The sequence below is a fragment of the Cervus elaphus genome, chromosome 11, assembly GCF_910594005.1.
Source record: "Cervus elaphus chromosome 11, mCerEla1.1, whole genome shotgun sequence".
Taxonomy (NCBI): Eukaryota; Metazoa; Chordata; class Mammalia; order Artiodactyla; family Cervidae; genus Cervus; species Cervus elaphus.
In genome coordinates this window covers 1,948,951-1,969,700 of record NC_057825.1, presented here as the reverse complement: position 1 = coordinate 1,969,700, position 20,750 = coordinate 1,948,951, and the positions used below count along the sequence as shown (strand labels likewise).

General features: G+C 62.6%; 1 protein-coding gene across 1 annotated transcript; it reads left to right on the top strand.

The window, feature by feature from the left end:
* Positions 1-1,497: 1,497 nt before the first annotated feature.
* LOC122703341 (atherin-like) lies at positions 1,498-11,186 on the top strand. Its single transcript, XM_043917562.1, has 3 exons — positions 1,498-2,215; positions 10,078-10,208; positions 10,405-11,186. Exons 1-3 carry the CDS (start codon positions 1,794-1,796, stop codon positions 10,503-10,505), a joined length of 654 nt encoding a protein of 217 aa, XP_043773497.1. The 5' UTR covers positions 1,498-1,793; the 3' UTR covers positions 10,506-11,186.
* The last annotated feature ends 9,564 nt before the right edge of the window (positions 11,187-20,750 follow it).

Here is a 20,750-nt window from a genome sequence, read left to right as displayed (position 1 = left end):
GAGCTGTGGCCTGCCCTTCCCGAGACCCCAGCAGGGCTGGAGGGCCGTCGGGCACCTCTGGGGTAAGCAACGGGAGCTCCCGGCTGCCCCCCGCTAGAACTCCCCTCCGCATGGTTCACCGCACCCGCGCTGGGTGTCTGCCCAGGAGGTGAGGCTGCTGGCCTCTGCTGACTTTCGAGGGGAGGAAGTTCTAGGTCCTCTGACTTGAGCCCACTTCATTTCGGAAAACGGGGGCTGGGTGGGAGCTCCGTCTCAGCCCCAGGCCGAGCTCCGCTGAGCGTCGGGGCTCAGCTCTGCCATCTAACCTGGACTGAGCCCGGCTTCTGCACCCAGGAGCCGCCCGCCCGGGAGGGGAACCGCGAGCCCGCGGGCGGCCGTCCATGTCGGGGATGGCGTCCTTCCCGCCGGGCTGTCGGGAGACCACGTGCGTCCTGAGCCTGGGGCCCAGCCGCCCCCTGTCAGCACAGCCTTCCGGCTTCTGCCTTTCCTTCTGGGGGTCTGCAAGGAGGTGGGTGGCGAGGGCGTGGAGGGGGCGCAGGCAGGGGCCGGGCAGGCCCATGTCTTCTCCTGTGAGTCCGCGGGTCCCGAGCGCCCACTGGCAGCCCCCAGTGCCCTGCTGACCACCCTCCTGCGGGCCCCCTCCTTCCCCTGACTTCCCCCGGGGAGCTGCCCAAACCCTGGCCACGCAGGCCCTTGCAGACCCCTCGGGATGCGGGGATGTACCGGGCAAACACTCAGAACCTTCCAGAACTGCCTCCTGGGTGTCCTGTCATCGCAGGCTTCCCCCAGAGGGCTGCAAGCAGCAGGGTCTGCAGGGGGCCAGCCCGCCCCCGCCTGCCGTGTGCAAGGTTTTCCTTCCTGCCTTGGATGGTGTGTCCCCAGGGTCCTCAGGGCGGGACTTCCCAGGGAGGATTTCGCGTGGCCTGGAGGGGGCGCCCAACGACCAGCTGGGAGACACTCGAGGCTCCGACGTGGTGGGGCTCGGTGTGGGTTTGGGGAGAGGCTGGGGGTCTGCTGGGCACTCTCGCTTTCCTCCCCCCAGGCATTGGGTGTCTGCGCATCTGGACAAGGGGGCAGAGGCAGCCCACCCGACCCTGGGGCGCTGCTCGGCCTGCTCTGCCCACCGCACGGTGGCCTCCCGGGCGCCCCTCCCACCCCAGGGCCTTTGCACTTGCTGTGCCCTCTGCCCAGAGCCCTCGCCCTGGGCCCCGGCCTCTCTCTGTCGCCCTGTCCTCACGCGGCGTCCACTTCTGCGGGTCTGTTGGGGCGCCCCGCCCCCTCCCTGCTCTCCACTCTGTCCGCCTCTCCTGTCTGCAGGCCGGGAGGCGCCTGGTGGGCTGGCCTGTTTGTTCTCCCCGTGGGACCCAGAGTGGAGACTCTTGGGTCTTGTCCTGGACTGTGACCCAGTGCCCGGGGCCGACCTCGCATGGGGAGGCATGGTTCCTGCCCCGAGGAAAAGCCTGGTCCTGGCCCTGGGGGCCGGGGGAGCCCAACTCCTGCTGGTGGGAGACCCTTGCGTGTCCCCACACCCCGCCCGCTCCTGGGCCCTGTCCCTGCCGGCCTGGGTCAGGGGCGAGGCAGAGCCGGCTCTGCGGGGGGGGGGGCGGGCCGAGGGTGAGAAGGGCAGGAAGGGCCGGGCCGCGAGGGGCCGGCAGGGGCGAGGGCCCTGATGGTGCTGCAGGGCCCCCCAGCTCCTGGGAGCCGCGGAGGCCGGGCTGCAGGCCCCGCGGGCGCTCAGGACTGCCACGTGGACGCGGCCTGCACGCTTCCCTTTTTGCACGCATGTTCAGGAAATGAACGTTTTCCTCCTCCTCTTCTGGACGGCTTCCCGGGAGGCTGGGCCTGTGGGAGGGGAGGCGGCCTGGGGCCCAGGAGTTGCTCTTGAGCTCCCCTCCCTGCCCGGGGCTGTCCCCTCTCCTAGACAAGCGCCAAGCCACACCCCAACTCCACCCACGCCCCCGGGCCCAGAAGCCCGAAGGGTGGGGGTGTGGATTTGCTGGGATGCAGCCAGAGGCAGCTGTGCCCCCAGCCCTGAAGCAGTGCAGAGTGGATGCGTTCAGGGCCCCTGGAGGGTCTCAGCACAAGTCAGTGAGCGCGCTCTGGACCTGTGTGCACCGCCGGCCGTCCTTGGCCGCCGCTTGCTCCCTGGTGGGCCTGGCTTTGCCCCCGTGTGCTGGCCTGAGGGCGGTGAGGTGTGCGTGGCCCCGACGGGCAGGTTCGTGATGCGCAGGCTCGTCCCAGCCGGCTCAGCCCTGCAGCCTGGAGAGAGGGACATCCACTGCCTGGGCCTTAGCGTCCCTGCCTCTGAAACGGTGTTTCACAAATGCTCAGCCAGCAGGAAGCGTCGTGGCCCCCGCGGCCTCTGCTCCGGCCCCCGCAGCTGGCGGGCAGCCTTGAGGGAACACGGGGGCCGCAGCCCCGGGAAGGAGGCGGGTGTGGGGGGGACGGGTGCAGGGGGCCCTGCTCCGGTGTCAGCCCTGAGACAGGCCCGCTCCCTAGCCCTGCCATCAGCAAGTCTGAGACTGTGGCCTGGACACCACCGCTGCTTCTCCGCCACGACTGACTCAGCCTGTGGGGCGCCCGGGGGAGGGGGCTGGGGAGGGCGGCCCGGCGGAGGGGGCCTGGAGCTGCTGAAGGGCCCCCCTCTGGGCAAGACTCCAGCCGAGTCCCAGAGCCGGGTCCGGGGCGGGGGTGCGCTGATGAGATCAGATTAGCGGGCCTGCAGCTTTCGGCCGAGCTTAGACACAGGCTGCCCCCCCCCCCCCCGCCCACTCTGCCTGGGCCCCCCGCCCTGCGCCCACTGCCTGGAGCCTCTCACCCGCCCTGTGACTATGCTCTCCAGCGCGCTTTGGAATGGGAAGGGATTTTAGGTCTTTGTGAAGTTTTATTTGGGAAATACAGAAACCAGGTGGACAAAATTAGCTGCATGGAGGTTTTATAACACTTGTGACATGGATGGAGAATGCTTCAAGTACAGTTTCTGATACCCCTTTCAAGGGAAGTGGAAAAAGCGTTTTGAATTCAGTATTTGAGGAAAATTTGAGTCCCTTGGGACGCAGTTCTAAGCGAGCTTTTATTTCTCTCCTACAATTTCAGGAGAAGCTGCTGTGAGCGTGAGGGAGGCCTGCCTCCTGCCTGGGCTCGGGGAGAGGCTCGCGGGGCCCAGAGGCCGTCAGGGTGGCTCTGGGCTCAGGCTGGGGTCTGCTCCCCGGGGCTGTGCAGCTAAATAGGGCAGATGATGAGCCTGCTGTCGGTGGTTCTGCGTTTGCCCCCCAAACCCAGCGGCCCCTCCGTGCCCCAGCTCGGGGCTTCCTCCTCCTCCAACTCATGGGTTGGGGCCCCAGACCCCCGAGGAGCAAGCTGAGTGGTTGTTGTGCTGCACCCGGGGTGGCTCTGGGCACGTGACCCTGCCGTGGAGGGTCCGGGGTCCCCCGACCCGGCCCTGGGGCCCTGGGAGGGCCTTTAAGAAGGTGAGCGGGTCTCCGCTGCTGACAGACGGCCTGCTGCAGCCCAGGCCTCTCTGCTTCTCCCACTGAGGCTTGTCAGCTTCCCCGGCCAGGGGACCAGCTCGAGGCGGCTCCTTCCCTGACGACTGCACAGCCCAGCCTCTGCCCCGGCGCCCTCGGATGGAGTCGCGTGTCTGGGTCCCAGCCTCCACTGCTGGGGAGCTGCCCCCTACCCGCCTGTACCTAACCAGGCTGTGACCTAGCCCCAATTATGGGGCCGTGTTACCTACAGGCCAGGGTGCTTGGCCTCCTTAATCAATACAAGTTGATGAGGCCAGATGAGAAAGTCAGCCAAGGCTTTACCAGGGCCCCTGAGGCAGCAGTGGGGATGAGAACAACCCACAGGTCCCCTTGCTTGCTCTCTGGCTGAGGGGGCGGGGCGAGCTGGCTCCTTATATGGGGGGTGGGCAGCTTAGGTGGCTGGCCCACCCTCAGGTGAGTGCAGGGGGCACGCGCAGGACCCCGGCCCCCTGCTTCTGCTCCTGGTTGTTCAGAAGTAGCTGTTGGGTTCTTGGTCCATCGTTCACCCCAACCTCGCATGCACACTCTTCTTTCAGTTTCCAGGGCTTCCCTGGTGGCTCAGTTGGTAGAGAATCCGCCCGCAATGTGGGGGCCCTGGGTTAGACCCCTGGGTTGGGAAGATCCCCTGGAGAAGGGAAAGGCCACCACTCCAGCGTTCTGGCCTGGAGAATGCCATGGACTGTAGTCCGTGGGGTCGCAGAGTCGGGCATGAGGGAGCGACTTTCTCTTTCACTCTAGTTTCTTTGTGTTGTCCATTTGCAAGCAGTGATGCTGTGGGTCCCGGGTCCGGGGCCCAGCCTGTCTCGTGGGGGAGGGCCTCCCCTGCGTGGGCGCCATCCGCGCTCAGAAGGCTCCAAGGACCCGGGAAGGGCGTAGCTTCAGATATTTCATCCCACGTGCAGTGGGTCCAGCTTTCCTCAACCAGGCCTTTGGCCCAGCAGGCCCACACAGCCGGACATCTGGCTCTCTGACCATCCTGGCCCTCTGGGTTCTCCTGGGTGTTCTGAGCCACCCCGTCCCTGCAGGCCCCCTGGCTTTCACCCCTGGGCTCTGACGGCCTGCCCCGCCCCCAGGGGTCCCTTGTTTTTGTCTCAGGCATTGGTGGGCTTGGCAGTGACCATCCAGGCCTTGGTTCTTGGTTCTTTCATCTGGTCCTGCCAGCAGCAACACCGACCTGGTTCCTCCTGGCCTGGGGTGTGACACCCAGACCCCACCCCGCTTGAGTGGGGACAGAATCCATGAGCGTCTTGTCCCCTCAGGGCCTGCCTTCTCGGACCGCTCCGGAACCACTGCCTCAGGCTGCGTGTTCTGGATGCAGAGGCTGTGCCCGATTTGGGGTGTGACTGGTCCACACTGGGCGGGGCAGGGGGAGGAGGACGGGGGGAAACGTGACTGCTGGTGCTACAGGCCCGCGAGGCCTTGCCCAGCCTCAGGGGAGCCCGAGTACCTGCCCCGACAGAGCGTCCAGCCCCGGGGGACCCCGAGTAACTGCCCCGACAGAGCGTCCAGCCCCGCGAGTACCTGCCCCGACAGAGCGTCCAGCCCCGCGAGTACCTGCCCCGACAGAGCGTCCAGCCCCGGGGGAGCCCCGAGTAACTGCCCCGACAGAGCGTCCAGCCCCGGGGGAGCCCCGAGTAACTGCCCCGACAGAGCGTCCAGCCCCGGGGTAGCCCCGAGTAACTGCCCCGACAGAGCGTCCAGCCCCGGGGGAGCCCCGAGTAACTGCCCCGACAGAGCGTCCAGCCGCGGGGGAGCCCCGAGTACCTGCCCCGACATAGCGTCCAGCCGCGGGGGAGCCTGAGTACCTGCCCCGACATAGCGTCCAGCCCTGGGGGACCCCGAGTACCTGCCCCGACATAGCGTCCAGCCGCGGGGGAGCCTGAGTACCTGCCCCGACATAGCGTCCAGCCCTGGGGGACCCCGAGTACCTGCCCCGACATAGCGTCCAGCCGCGGGGGAACCTGAGTACCTGACCCGACATAGCGTCCAGCCCTGGGGGACCCCGAGTACCTGCCCTGACATAGCGTCCAGCCGCGGGGGAGCCTGAGTACCTGCCCTGACAGAGTGTCCAGCCCCGGGGGACCCCGAGTACCTGCCCCGACATAGCGTCCAGCCCTGGGGGAGCCCCGAGTAACTGCCCCGACAGAATGTCCAGCCCCGGGGGAGCCCCGAGTAACTGCCCCGACAGAGCGTCCAGCCCCGGGGGACCCCGAGTAACTGCCCCGACAGAATGTCCAGCCCTGGGGGAGCCTGAGTACCTGCCCCGACAGAACGTCCAGCCCCGGGGGAGCCCGGGTAACTGCCCCGACAGAGCGTCCAGCCCCGGGGGAGCCCCGAGTAACTGCCCCGACAGAGCGTCCAGCCCCGGGGGAGCCCCGAGTACCTGCCCCGACAGAACGTCCAGCCCCGGGGGAGCCCTGAGTACCTGCCCTGACAGAGCGTCCAGCCCTGGGGGACCCCGAGTACCTGCCCCAACATAGCGTCCAGCCCTGGGGGACCCCGAGTACCTGCCCCGACATAGCGTCCAGCCCTGGGGGAGCCTGAGTACCTGCCCCGACATAGCGTCCAGCCACGGGGGAGCCTGAGTACCTGACCCGACAGAGCGTCCAGCCACAGGGGAGCCTGAGTACCTGCCCCGACAGAGTGTCCAGTCCCGGGGGACCCCGAGTAACTGCCCTGACAGAGCGTCCAGCCCTGGGGGACCCTGAGTACCTGCCCCGACAGAGCGTCCAGCCCCGGGGGAGCCCTGAGTACCTGCCCTGACAGAGTGTCCAGTCCCGGGGGACCCCGAGTAACTGCCCTGACAGAGCGTCCAGCCCTGGGGGACCCTGAGTACCTGCCCCGACAGAGCGTCCAGCCCCGGGGGACCCCGAGTAACTGCCCCGACAGAATGTCCAGCCCCGGGGGAGCCCCGAGTAACTGCCCCGACAGAGCGTCCAGCCCCGGGGGACCCCGAGTAACTGCCCCGACAGAATGTCCAGCCCCGGGGGAGCCCCGAGTAACTGCCCCGACAGAACGTCCAGCCCTGGGGGAGCCCCGAGTACCTGCCCCGACAGAACGTCCAGCCCCGGGGGAGCCCTGAGTACCTGCCCTGACAGAGCGTCCAGCCCCGGGGGACCCCGGGTAACTGCCCCGACAGAGCGTCCAGCCGTGGGGGAGCCTGAGTACCTGCCCCGACATAGCGTCCAGCCCTGGGGGACCCCGAGTACCTGCCCCGACATAGCGTCCAGCCCTGGGGGACCCCGAGTACCTGCCCCGACATAGCGTCCAGCCCTGGGGGAGCCTGAGTACCTGCCCCGACATAGCGTCCAGCCACGGGGGAGCCTGAGTACCTGCCCCGACAGAGCGTCCAGCCACAGGGGAGCCTGAGTACCTGCCCCGACAGAGCGTCCAGCCCCGGGGGACCCCGGGTAACTGCCCCGACAGAGCGTCCAGCCGTGGGGGAGCCTGAGTACCTGCCCCGACATAGCGTCCAGCCCTGGGGGACCCCGAGTACCTGCCCCGACAGAGCGTCCAGCCCTGGGGGACCCCGAGTACCTGCCCCGACATAGCGTCCAGCCCTGGGGGAGCCTGAGTACCTGCCCCGACATAGCGTCCAGCCACAGGGGAGCCTGAGTACCTGCCCCGACAGAGCGTCCAGCCACAGGGGAGCCTGAGTACCTGCCCCGACAGAGTGTCCAGTCCCGGGGGACCCCGAGTAACTGCCCTGACAGAGCGTCCAGCCCTGGGGGACCCCAAGTAACTGCCCCGACAGAGCGTCCAGCTTTAGGCTGAGTGGCTGGACCTCTGGGGCCCTCTCGCGCGCTCTGAGTGTGGAGTGCAGGAGGAGCTGAACCTGAGGGAGGAGGCAGCTGGAGGCTGAGCTGACCGCTCCCCAGGCTGGGCAGCGGGACCCCGATGGAGAAGCTGTGCCAACCCAGGTCCTGCGGGGACGTCAGGGCTCAGCCATGCTTGAGAGGCCTGCTGCCCTCCTGGGTTTGGTAGCAATGCCAGGAGAGGGCTGGTGCAGCCCAGAAAGTGGGGTGTGGCCATGGAGGTGAGGGAGCTCTGCCTCCAGAGCCCCGGACGCCTCTGGTCTTTACCATCCATCTTCCTGGTGGGCTGACGGCTCTGTGGGGCAGGTGTAGGGGGCTGCGGTTTGCCGCTCCAGCCACCTGGGCGTGGCTCAGCTGCATCTATTTTGAGCTCCAGCTGTGTGCCAGGCTCTGATCATTTCCCAGCGGACTGCTGGTGCACCGGGCGGTTGCCCCTGGGTGCCTCCTGCGGGGTCCCCACCTTGTCAGGACCCAGGGCTTTGATCCTACTCCTTCTGTGCCTCCCCATCCATGGGCTCCCCAGGTGTTGCTAGTGGTAAAGAACCCTCTTGCCAATGCAGGAGATATAAGAAACATAGGTTTGATTCCTGGGTTGGGAAGATCCCCTGGAGGACAGAATGGCCACCCACTCCACTGTTCTTGCCTGGAGAATCCCACGGACAGAGGAGCCTGGTGGGTTACAGTCCATAGGGTTGCAAAGAGTCGGACACGACTGAAGTGACTTGGCATGCACGCACGCACTCCATCAGGAGTGTGGTTACGGGTCCCTCCCTGGGCGCTGCCTGGGGTGATGAGTCTGAGTGAGGAGCCTGGAGTAGCTAATGCAGGACTCGATGCTCTTTGAAACATTTGAAGGAAGGAAAAGGGAGGGAAAGCTTCTTATTTTAGTGTGTTCATGGATTGGCAGAGAAGTGACCTTTCAAGCAGCTTGTGAAGCGGCAGTAAACTGTGGCTGAGGCAGGAACTGGGTCAGGACGTGTCAGAGAGTGGGTGGGAGCGGTGGTCCGGCCCTGACACTGGCTGCTCTGGGACTCATCTGTCTGCTGGATGAGGCGGGTCTCCTCCATGGACTCTGACTCACCTTGGGGGCGCGGGGACTGAACTCATGGGCTGGGCTCAGAAGGGTGAGTGGCCGCGTGCTGTCTGGACTGGAGGCGTTGCCGCTCACCCGTCCGTCTGAGGAGACCCATCACCCCATCCGAGAGGCCTGTCACACGCGATGTGACCTTGCTACCGCTAACCTGCTTCACTGCGGAATTGCTTGTTTCACAAAGCACCTGCTACTCTTGCACGCACACTGGGGTTTGATGGAAAACATTTTGGGAAGTTTTTTGGCCGGTCTCTTCATTGTCAGAGGAAGTAAGAGAAGGTCCTGGGGAGATGCCCTTGTCCGTGGTTGAGGAAGAGACGAATGAGCTGCTCTTTGCAGGCGGCCACGGGGGTCCTTTATGGACTGAAAGAGCCATCTCCTCAGCCAACCCCCAAATACAGTGTGGCTATATTTGCAGATGGGGTCGTGATGAAGGTAATTAAGGGCAAATGAGGTCATAGGGGTGGGGCCCTGATCCTATATAATTAGTGTCCTTATAAGGAGAGATGAGATCACCCTGTCCCAGTTTTTACCCCTGGCATTTGAGGACAGCAGGAAGGTGGCCATCTAACAGCCATGAAGGGAGCTGTCACTCGAGACCAAATTGTCCCAGCCTTGACCTTGGACATCTCATCCTCGAGAGCTGTGAGGAGCACCGTGTTGCTCAAGCCCCCCGTCTTTGGCGTTTTGTTATGACTGCCTGAGAGGACTAAGACAGGGTCCAAATGTCCAGATGGCCAGCAGAGCCAAGGCAGCAGGACTGGCGGCTTGGGTTAAGCAAGCACAGCAGTGACGCCGTTGGGGGGTGGGCAGAGAGCACAGAGCTTGAGGATCCTTTGGTGACCTGGAGACCCGGGAGGGAAAGGGGTGACAGGATCCCCCTGAGTGGAGGCAGGGTTCCCAAATCACAGGCAGTTTAGAAACCCGGAGCCTGAGTCTACACTGTTGAGTCTGACCTTCTTTCTGGTTAAGGGGTTTGGGGAGCCAGAGTGCTCGTCAATATTTAAAGATTACTTTGTGCATTTTGGCATGATCGTTGAAGTTGAGAGGTGATTTTATTTAAAATGTTCAGCAGAGTGAATCCTCTGTGCAGTGTGGCCACCACTTTGAGCATCTCAAGCCCACCACCAGCAGGAAACAACACAGCTTGGCCATCTCACAGTTGGGGGGTGGGCGGGAGGCTGGGCTGTGTCTGGAGGCTCAGCAAGTACCTCTGGTGGTTTGGAGGATCCAGGCCCTTGCCGGTTGTCACACGAGGGCCTCCGTTTCCCGCTGGCCATCTCCGGGAAGCTGTCCTCGGCTCCTCGCTGGCTGTGGGATGGTCTCTGGCAGCAGTGATGGCCAGGCCCTCTGGAGGAGCGGCCTGCCCAGCACGGGTGACTTGGCTTCTGCACGGAATGTCATCCTTGGGATTGCTAGGCGTGGAGATGTGCACCCTGAATTTAAATTGAGTTCCTTTTATGCACCAGCCAGGGACGCACAGCCCTCGGAGCTTCCTGCCTCCTCTGAGGGCCCTCCTGAGGCCCTGCTGGCTCTTCTCGGCCTGGTCCTGGGCTCGCGGGGAAAGCAGACCCTGCCCTGCAGTGCAGTGAATGACGAGGACCCAGCCGGCTCCCGACCTTGAGGGCCTGACCTTGGTTTGCAGGATAGACGCCTGGGCATGTCCACTTCCTCTCAGAGCCCAGCCTGGTCAGTGGAGGGACAACAGGAAATGGCCCGCTTCTGACCTGCCAGGGGCCGGATCCGCCCAGCGGGACCAGAGAGCCTCACTGGGAGGTAATGAGCGTCAGGTGGGAGGTTGGTGTCTTAAGGGACACACCCCTACAGGCAGGATTTCCTGGGGCCCTGGCCTTACTGGGGGAGGTGCCTTACTGGGGGAGGTGGGCAGCGAGATAGCCCCGCCGGACATGCTTGGCCTCGACAGTTGAAGCCCAGCCTGCCGCATGCTCTGACTCAAGGCTCTTCCCCTCAGGAAATGCACGCACATGGGCCCTGAGAGATGTGTACAAACAAATTCGTGACAGCGCCACGCGCCAGCCAAAAGTGAGAGACAGCCCAACTGTCCCTCCCTAGGAAATGGGTAAATAAACCACGGTGTGTGTAGACAAACAGCACTCAGCAAGGAAAACAGAGGCTCTCTCGTGATGTCGACACATGATGAACGTCAGACTTAACCTGCAGAAGAGGCTGCGTCTCAGGAGAAGCCGAGAGGCAAGGTGCCACCAGCTCGAATCTGGAAAGCAGGCAGGCAGCCCTGGGAACAAAGAGGTGGGGGAATGAAAGGAAAAGGGGGCCGGGGGCTGAACAGGCTGGTTCTGGGGAGATGAGGATATGGGGCTGGGTCCAGATGATGGCAAAGTCTTTCCTCTCAATCCGGGTAGTGGGCGGGGGATGCCGATTTCACTTTCATTGTCTCTAAAATAAACTATCCCCATGTTATAACCTCCCTCTGTCTGACACCTGGGATAACACATACAGAATGGCTTCCCAGGGGCCACCACGGCCTTTGCACACATTATCCCCACTTAATCCTCTCCATCCATATGGAACCACCTTCCCTGTTGCCCCCATGAAAGATGGTCCCTTGGGTGGCCGCTGGGGGACCCGGCTCAGGGTCAGTGACGACTTTTCCCTACACCCCTGTTGCACCTGTGTGGAGCCAAGTGGTCAAGGTCAGGCCAGTGGAACGTGAGGCCCATAAACCCTCCACCCCCCCCCCCCCACATTCCCTTCCTGTGCTGACTGGGTGTGGACACTGAGGCCCAGAAACCACCTGGGGAAGAGCCTGTGTCAGAGCTTCTGTGAACCTGAGTCCCTGCTCAGCTACCTGGCCCGGAAAACTAGGCCCCCCGCCCCCATGGTCATTAGAAGTTACTGAATAAGAATAGGAAGTGAACTCTCATTGTCTTGAGCCACTGAGATCTGGCCTTCACGTGTGACAGCCGGGTCAGCAGACTCTGGCCCAGGAGCTGCGTCTGTTTCCTGCTTCTCCATGTAAGGCTGGGGTGGTTTCTGCTGTGCCGAAGCTGGGCTGGCCTCCCGTCTCCACACACCTCCTGGTTCTGGGGTTGACTTCTTAGTTCATGGTCCTGTGGGCCAGACAACTCACCCAGGGGTAATAACCATGGGCTTGTAAAGTCATAGGATTCTGCGGGCTGGGCGGGACCACAGAGAGTCCTTGCTCCATCGCCTTGTTGGACGCAGGGAAAGACTGGCCCAGGGTGAGCAGGTGGGCCAGTCTCAAAGCAGCTTCATGATGGGAGGTCTGTAAGCTGAGCCCTGGCGTCCCCTGGAGGCCCGGCCACCTCTCTCCACTCTGGGTCTGAGGCGCTGTTCCCTGCCCTGGATCCAGGAGGTTAGCTGGAGGGTGGGAGGCCTCCAGATTGGTTTGCAGGTCAAGCACGTCTAGGGCCCCCACCTGCTTTGCTGGGGCTCTTTGTTCTCCGTGTCAGGTGGTGTGGAGCAAAAGCCCAGGTCAGAGGAAGCCATGTCCACTGACCATCTGCTATTTTACCCTGTCTGTTCTTTCCTCTGCTGGGAGGGTGAAGGGCAGGCCTGAATGCAGGCATCCCTGGATGCTCCAGTGAAAGCCGCCCCACAACGAGCCTGCTCTCTGTGGCCCTGAGCTCGCCAAGCCCTCTTCCCATTTTCTGTTGGAGATGCTGATGGGATTCCCCTCGCTTTGTTGATGCGAGGATGTCTCCACAAACTTCCTGGTCTGTCTCGCTATCTTCCCTGGTAAAGACTGCTAATGATGAGTGAAAGCCTCTTCTGATACTGACTTCTTGACAAACTTAACCTCTGGGAAAATGACCCAGCCTCAGCTTTCCGTCTGGTGGCCAGGGCGGTCCATCCCTGCACGCCTGGACGCAGGAGTCTGTTTTCCTCATTTTGTTGGACGGGAGAGGCCTGCTCCGCTCGCTCGGATGCCTGCTTCCTTCCTTAATCCTGCAGGCAATGCTGGTGGTCAGGCTGCATCCCCAAACCATGGCGCCCACTCAGTAGACCAGGCTGCCTCTCAGTGGTTCCTTGCAAACTCAGCCTCCTCATGGAGCTCCCAGAAGCCTGTGCAGAGAGAACATGGCAGCATGCATGCCTGCGACTACTTTGACCTGGAAGTGCTTCATGTCACTTCCTCTCCCACTGGTGAGACCCGATCTTGTGGTTCCGCGCAGCTGCAAGGGAGGCTGGGAACCGTCTCTGGTTGGGCATCAGCTCCCAGCATGACTCTGCATTGAGCTGCCTTTCCTGCAGGTTGATCTGCAACACCACTGGGATCATGCATACAGAAGGTGGGTGTTTGCATGGAGTCATCTTTCTGGCTGAAGCAGGAGGCTTCTGCGAGAAGTGGCAGGTCCTTAGCTTCTCTTCCACAGGCCACGGGCCACTGTCAGTTCATCACTGAGCCCAGAAGAAGCCTCAGAATCCTTCTTAACATAGTGTCTTAAGGGAAAATAAGTGAGGGCCAAAGAAATAAGAAAAGTGAAGACTATTTGTTTAGGGCTTATTATAGCAAGGGAGTCAGGGATCACAGCTTTCCTTTTGCAGAGACTCAGAGGCAGGCAGAGGAGTGGGTAAGTTTCATAGTGGGAGAAAGGGAAAAGATATGCCCTGATTGGAGGCCACTGGCCTGGGGAAGCTGTAAACAGCTAACCAGAAGCAGGAAATCTGTGTGATCTGTTAGGGTGCATAGAGTGGATGCTGGAGTCAGTTCTTTTCTCCCGATAACTGGTTTTCCTCTGGAGGCTCCAGAAACTGGCTATAGCAGAAGAGGAGGGTCTACTGCGTGCAGACAGACACTGACGCCTGATACTTCCCAGAAGGAAGCATGTTTTTCTCCCTTGGGATTTTGGGGGCGATGAAAGCTGTAAATGACTGAGCCCATACTTTTGGGAGGACACGCTGAAGTCGACTCAGACGTGGGTCCATCCAACATTTAGTAGAGGCGGCCGATGGACACCTGATGTGAAATGTCCAGCTCCTTCTCACCGAAGAGTTTTGGGCTTCACCCCCCAACACTGTGGGGGACAGGCCTCTGCTCTGCTCTGGTTCCCGCTCTTCTGGGTGGGTGGTCCTGAGACAGCAGTTCTGGGCTCAGTGGCCTGTGTTCAAGCCCTGGCTTCACCATGTGTGATCCTGGGCAAGTGAATGACCGTTCAGAACCTCCCCATGGTAAGATGGGGGTGATTCTGGTGCCTGCCAGGTTGGGCTGTTGGGGGGTCCATGAGATAAAGGGGGAGGAGCACTTTGCCTGGGACCTGGCCATGTGACCTCTCTGCAAAGATACCCAAGGGTGAAGTTACTGTGTTTCCCGCCTGACCTTCGCTGCCCCCCCCCCGGGTCTGTGTGCACCCAGGGGGCTGTTGCTCTCGTCTTCGCCACCGATGAGGCACCGAGGCACCGCCCAGCAGAGCCTTTGAGTCTCTCTGTTGCTGCTGTCCAGCCGCTAAGTTGTGTTCACCTCTTTGTGACCCCAGGGACTGCAGCACGCCAGTGTCCTCTGTCCTCCCTCATCTCCCGGAGTTTGCTCAAACTCACGTCCATCGAGTCAGTGATGCCATCCAACCATCTCATCCTCTGCCGCCTCCTCCTTTTGCCGTCAGTCTTTCCCAGCGTCAGGTCTTTCCCGATGAGCAGAAAGAGTCGTCTGTTTCCAGGAGGGCTCCGCTCGCCCCCTGTGGCTGCACGATCCTCCCTGTCTTCTCTCACTTGCGTGCTTGTCACCCCGGGTCTGTGTTCTCTCCGTAGTTGAAGAAGAGGCTTCATTATGATCAGAGCCCCGACAGGATCCTCCTGTGGCCGGAAACGCGGCCCCAGGCCCGAGATCACACGGGTAGCCTCACTGGGCCTGCGTCCTGGGATACACAGTAGTTATGTAACAAAGTCATTCACAAGCACCAGGTGCCTCGTAGGTGCCAAGCACGGTGTAAATGTTTGCTGCTTCCATGGAAGAAGAATGGTTTTGTCCCCTTATTTATGGACAAGACTTTGGGGTAAGTGATTGGCCATGGGCCTTGCCTGGGCCGGGGGCCGGGTGCCATGATCTGCAGGCCCGTCCAGCTCCGGGGTCGCCCACATAACTGCCCCCCACAGCCTGACCTCGCCTGTGGCAATGATTCCACTGCTCCCCTCGCCCCGCCCGCTGGCCTCCCAGCCCCTCCGGCTGCAGCTCAGTAAGCGGGTGAATGCTTGCCGAGCGGTGGAGCTGGAACACAGACCACTGCTGACTTGTATAAAATCCTGTATGTGCCCTCAGGGTTGGGGAAATGGGCGTCAGGGAAGGTTTTGGAGAAGATGGGATCTGGATTCTATCCAAGGCTGGTAATGGTGCGCCGTGTCGGGCCACGTCCGCCCCCAGAACGGCTGTGGCAAGCCTCCGGAGGGCGGCCTGTGCCCCTGAAGGTCTTAGGCACCGGCACGAAGACGCAGTCTGTGGGTTTCAGAAGAGCCCGCTCGGCCCTGCCCGGCATCTGCTAGAGATTCCGAGGTCGCCCCTCCCCCGCCAAGCGTTCTTGGTGTGTGCGTTCTCTGAACGGACAGGGAGGATTAAAGTGAGTTCCAGGGTTTTGTGCAATCTTTGAAGATAAGGAGTCCAGTTGGTGTTTGGAGCAGAATTCTTTGTGCTGCCAAGGCATTCCTGAGAGGCCAGAGGCGCAGAAAGCCCCAGCTTGCCGTGGGGGTGGGGGTCCCGGGGTCCAGAGCGGATGGCGTTTCATTCACACATTCATTCATCCCCCCTCCCCTGGCAGAGAGGTGCTGGATTCCTCCTCGGGGCTGGTGTCTTGCCCAGGACTGAGAATACAGTGGTGAGAGAGGAAGAAAGAAGAAAAAAAAATCCAAACAAAAATCCCAGCTTGTTTCTGCTCCAGAGCAGCCAGCCCTGTAGAGAAGAGAGATTTAACCAAGTGTCTGAGAACCTAGTGCAAGTACCTGGGTGAGAGGTGCTGGGAGGGCCGGACCACAGAAGACGTGACAGGACCAGAACTTGTCTCAGGGGCCAGAGGAGGGGCTTCCTGGAGGAAGCGGCATTTGAGTCAGATTTTAACGAAAGGTTCCCTTCCCTGGTGGCTCAGAGGGCCAAGACTCTGCCTGCAATGCAGGAGACCCAGGTTCGATCCCTGGGTTGGGAAGATCCCCTGGAGGAGAGCATGGCAACCCGCTCCAGTACTCTTGCCTAGAGAACGCCATGGACAGAGGAGCCTGGCGGGCTACAGTCCATGGGGCTGCAGAGAGTCAGACACGCCTGAGGGGCTGTCATGCTTGACGGCTGCGTAGGAGTTCGGGAGCGGAGGGACAGCCTGTGCTCCGTGGTGGGAGTGTGGCTGGTACCAGGGCCCGGGGAGGTGAGTGAGTGAAGCCAAGGAACAGAGACTGACGGGGAGCAGGCGGGACAGGCTGACGAGAGGCAGGGCGGGGCACTGGAGCGGGGTGCTGGAGTGAACTGCTTCGTTTCCGAGTGATCCCGGCCTTTGGGAAGGCGAGGGGAGCGTGGAAACCCACTGTTTGCTGGCTGACGATGCAGCGCCTCAGTGTTCTGTTTCTCTGCTTTCGGCTCAGCCGCCAAGAGGAACTGAGAATCAGGTGGAACTGTCATGTCGGGTTCTCAGGGACTCTGTGGCCTTCCCGGGAGGGGGGTGTCATCCCTGGGGACCAGGACGGTTGATCCTACAGAGGGTGGGGGGCGGAGTTGGACAAATCGGCAGCATTTAGGGTCTTCTGAGGTTGGCGGCCCATCACCCCTATCTAGCTCTCAAACACTGTTAATGCCCCAGAAGAACACCCCACACCCATGAGATGATCCCGTCCTCCCCTCCTCCCGTCTCCTGGCCCACCTGCTCCCTGTCTCCACGGACCGGCCTAATCTGGATATTTCATGTCCGTAGGATCCAATTATATTGGTCTTCATGCCTAACGCTTTCACTGAGGACAATGTTTTCACAGTTCATCTACTGTTCATTTCCTGGACCAGTACTTCATCCCTTTTTGTGATTGAATACTACTCCAGCGCACAGCTAGACCACATTTATTTACCCATTTTTCTGTTTCTGCAAAGCCCATCAGACCTTGCGCCCTGGAGGCAGCTTGCCTTCCTGCAGTGATCCTTGTTCCAGGAGTGGGTTCACCTTCCCCATGCACACGGCCTCTGCCATCCTCCCAGGGCCTCTCACTCGCTAACACGAACACGTGGGCTGTTTCTAGCCTTTGGCTATTGTGCACTGCTTCTCGGAGGACAGTGTCCTAGCTCCGCAGGGATCGTTGTCAAGCTGACGCAGGAGCTGAGCCATTAAGGAGCCTTTTCATGTTCTATCTACTTGTTTTTGACTGTGCTGGGTCTGCCTTGCTGTGCTGGCTTTCTCTAGGCGCAGCAAGCGGGGGCTGCTCTCCAGTGAACGCTGTGCCGGCTTTTCATTTCAGCGGCTTCTCTCAGGGAGCATGGACTGGGGCTGGCAGCTTCAGTACCCGCGGTGCTCCGGCTTACTCGTCCCACGGCGTGTGGAATCTTCCCGGGCCTGGGGTGGAACCCGTGTCCCCTGCAGCGGCAGGCGGATTCTTAACCACTGGGCCACCACGGAGTCTCGGGGGCTTTTGTATGTTCCAGCCGCCTGGTAGGTTCTGGGTGACAGAAAGGAAGACAGGACGGGTGGGTCTCGGGGTCATGGTCCCATTGTCCTGCCGCCGGCCCCGGGGAGCATCCTGCCAGACCCTGTGTTGGTGAGTGAGATGCCCTCTGAGGTCTTGGCGAGTGCTGTTGGCAGAGGCCGTGTGGACGGGAGAGATGAACCCACTCCTGAAACACGGATCAATGCAGGAAGGCACGTTGCCTCCGGGGCGGAAGGTCTGACGGGTTTTGACAGACTCTCCTTGACACGGGGGTGCTGGGCGGTTGTGTGACGTCAGTTGCACGCTCAGCAGCGGCAGAGGCTACAGCAGTGTCGGTGGGAGGAGCCGCAGGTGGGTGGGCTGGCGCAGAATCTCCAAACCCGTGAGCACACTGCTCGGGTCTTGCCCTCGATGTTCGAGCCCTGGGTGGTGGGCAGAGAGGCAGGCTGACCCCTCTGCGGGCGAGCATCCTGACCCCCCTCACCACCCCGGCCGTGCTCACACCAGTGCCCCCCAGAGCCGATTGCCTGCAGACCAGCCCACCCGCTTCTCCCAAAAAACCTCCGGGTCTCTGACCTTCCAGTCCGCTCCTAACACGCTGCTTGCCCCTGCCCTGGGAGCATCGTAGACTCTGATCTCCTGCTGCTTCTCAGCCGTGCAAAGTTGATGACAAATATTCTGCTTGAAGCTCCATCAGGGGGACCCCCCGCCAAGTGGAGGCAGGGGCTGGATCGCGGCGGGGGGGGCGCTGTCGTCCTGACATGCGAGAGTCACCAGCCAGCCAGTGGGCGGGGTGGGTGGAAATTACACCTTTAGGAAACTGTGACAGGCCGAGAAGGAAGGCTGAGAGGTTGTGCCCTGGAGGAGCGGCAGGATAAGCTTCACCCCCCGCCCCCGGGGTTTCATCATGTTCTGAATGGTGCAGATCCGCAGCTATTTTTTATTGTTTGGTAATACTTTTAAAATTTTGCAACAAGCCCATTCAGCAGGCAACCAGCGGATACATAAAAATCACGCTTGACAAAAACGATGAATTTTGATTTCCTTTTCTCATGAGTGGAGCATTTAACTTGCATGAAATAGGTGAGGATATTGGACTCCGGGTGGGGCAGTGGCTACAGCACTGAGTGGACAGGAAGCAGAGGGCATGACCATGGGCATGGCACCAGCTGGTCACCAGGGGGTGGTCACCAGGGGGCGGTCACCAGGGGGCAGTCAGGAGGGGGTGGTCACCAGGGGGTGGTCACCAGGGGGCGGTCAGGAGGGGGCGGTCACCAGGGGGCAGTCACCAGGGGGTGGTCACCAGGGGGCGGTCACCAGGGGGCAGTCAGGAGGGGGTGGTCACCAGGGGGTGGTCACCAGGGGGCAGTCAGGAGGGGGCGGTCACCAGGGGGCGGTCACCAGGGGGTGGTCACCAGCGGGCGGTCACCAGGGGGCGGTCACCAGGGGGCGGTCAGGAGGGGTGGTCACCAGGGGGCGGTCACCAGGGGGCGGTCACCAGGGGGTGGTCACCAGGGGGCGGTCAGGAGGGGTGGTCACCAGGGGGCGGTCACCAGGGGGCGGTCACCAGGGGGTGGTCACCAGGGGGCGGTCAGCAGGGGTGGTCACCAGGGGGCGGTCACCAGGGGGTGGTCACCAGGGGGCGGTCAGGAGGGGTGGTCACCAGGGGGCGGTCACCAGGGGGTGGTCACCAGGGGGCAGTCACCAGGGGGTGGTCACCAGGGGGCGGTCACCAGGGGGTGGTCACCAGGGGGCGGTCAGGAGGGGTGGTCACCAGGGGGTGGTCACCAGGGGGTGGTCACCAGGGGGCGGTCACCAGGGGGCGGTCACCAGGGGGTGGTCACCAGGGGGCGGTCAGGAGGGGTGGTCACCAGGGGGTGGTCACCAGGGGGCGGTCACCAGGGGGCGGTCACCAGGGGGTGGTCACCAGGGGGCGGTCACCAGGGGGTGGTCACCAGGGGGTGGTCACCAGGGGGCGGTCACCAGGGGGCGGTCAGGAGGGGTGGTCACCAGGGGGTGGTCACCAGGGGGCGGTCACCAGGGGGCGGTCAGGAGGGGTGGTCACCAGGGGGCGGTCACCAGGGGGCGGTCACCAGGGGGTGGTCACCAGGGGGCGGTCAGGAGGGGTGGTCACCAGGGGGCGGTCAGGAGGGGTGGTCACCAGGGGGTGGTCACCAGGGGGCGGTCAGGAGGGGTGGTCACCAGGGGGCGGTCACCAGGGGGCGGTCACCAGGGGGTGGTCACCAGGGGGCGGTCAGGAGGGGTGGTCACCAGGGGGTGGTCACCAGGGGGCGGTCACCAGGGGGGTGGTCACCAGGGGGCGGTCACCAGGGGGCGGTCACCAGGGGGTGGTCACCAGGGGGCGGTCACCAGGGGGTGGTCACCAGGGGGCGGTCAGGAGGGGTGGTCACCAGGCGGTGGTCACCAGGGGGTGGTCACCAGGGGGTGGTCACCAGGGGGCGGTCAGGAGGGGTGGTCACCAGGGGGCGGTCACCAGGGGGTGGTCACCAGGGGGCGGTCACCAGGGGGTGGTCACCAGGGGGTGGTCACCAGGGCGCGGTCACCAGGGGGCAGTCACCAGGGGGTGGTCAGGAGGGGTGGTCACCAGGGGGCGGTCACCAGGGGGCGGTCACCAGGGGGCGGTCAGGAGGGGTGGTCACCAGGGGGCGGTCACCAGGGGGCGGTCACCAGGGGGTGGTCACCAGGGGGCGGTCACCAGGGGGCAGTCACCAGGGGGCGGTCACCAGGGGGCAGTCACCAGGGGGGGGTCAGGAGGGGTGGTCACCAGGGGGCGGTCACCAGGGGGCGGTCACCAGGGGGCGGTCAGGAGGGGTGGTCAGGAGGGGGCGGTCAGGAGGGGTGGTCAGGAGGGGTGGTCACCAGGGGGCGGTCACCAGGGGGCGGTCACCAGGGGGTGGTCACCAGGGGGCGGTCACCAGGGGGCGGTCACCAGGGGGTGGTCACCAGGGGGCGGTCAGGAGGGGTGGTCACCAGGGGGCGGTCACCAGGGGGCGGTCAGGAGGGGTGGTCAGGAGGGGTGGTCACCAGGGGGCGGTCAGGAGGGGTGGTCAGGAGGGGTGGTCAGGAGGGGGCGGTCAGGAGGGGTGGTCACCAGGGGGCGGTCAGGAGGGGTGGTCAGGAGGGGGCGGTCAGGAGGGGTGGTCACCAGGGGGCGGTCACCAGGGGGTGGTCACCAGGGGGTGGTCACCAGGGGGTGGTCACCAGGGGGCGGTCACCAGGGGGTGGTCAGGAGGGGTGGTCACCAGGGGGCGGTCAGGAGGGGTGGTCACCAGGGGGCGGTCACCAGGGGGCGGTCTCCTGGAGAAGGTGCAGCTGCAGCTCAAGGACACACAAGTCTGAAGCCTGTCATTTTCTTCAGAGAGAACGTCTGTTCTTCAAATTTAATTTTGCTGTTTTTCCATCCGCAGTCTTGTGCGCTCGTCCTCGGGAGAAATTCCCAAGCCGTTGAGGGACGGCCGTTTAGATTGGCTCCGTCAGTCATCTGAAGCAAGAAATCAGTTAAATTAATTCCAAAAATGTTTTGATTTTTTAAATCCAGTGGATAGACTATAGGTAAAGCATCTGGAATGTCATTGGAACAAATGTGAAACATCTGATGTACTGCCAATCCTGGTGTAAATTCAGTGAAAACAAAACAGACTCTTCAACACTGAAGTTTTGTTCTTTTTGAAAGTGATTACAAGAAGATGAATTTGG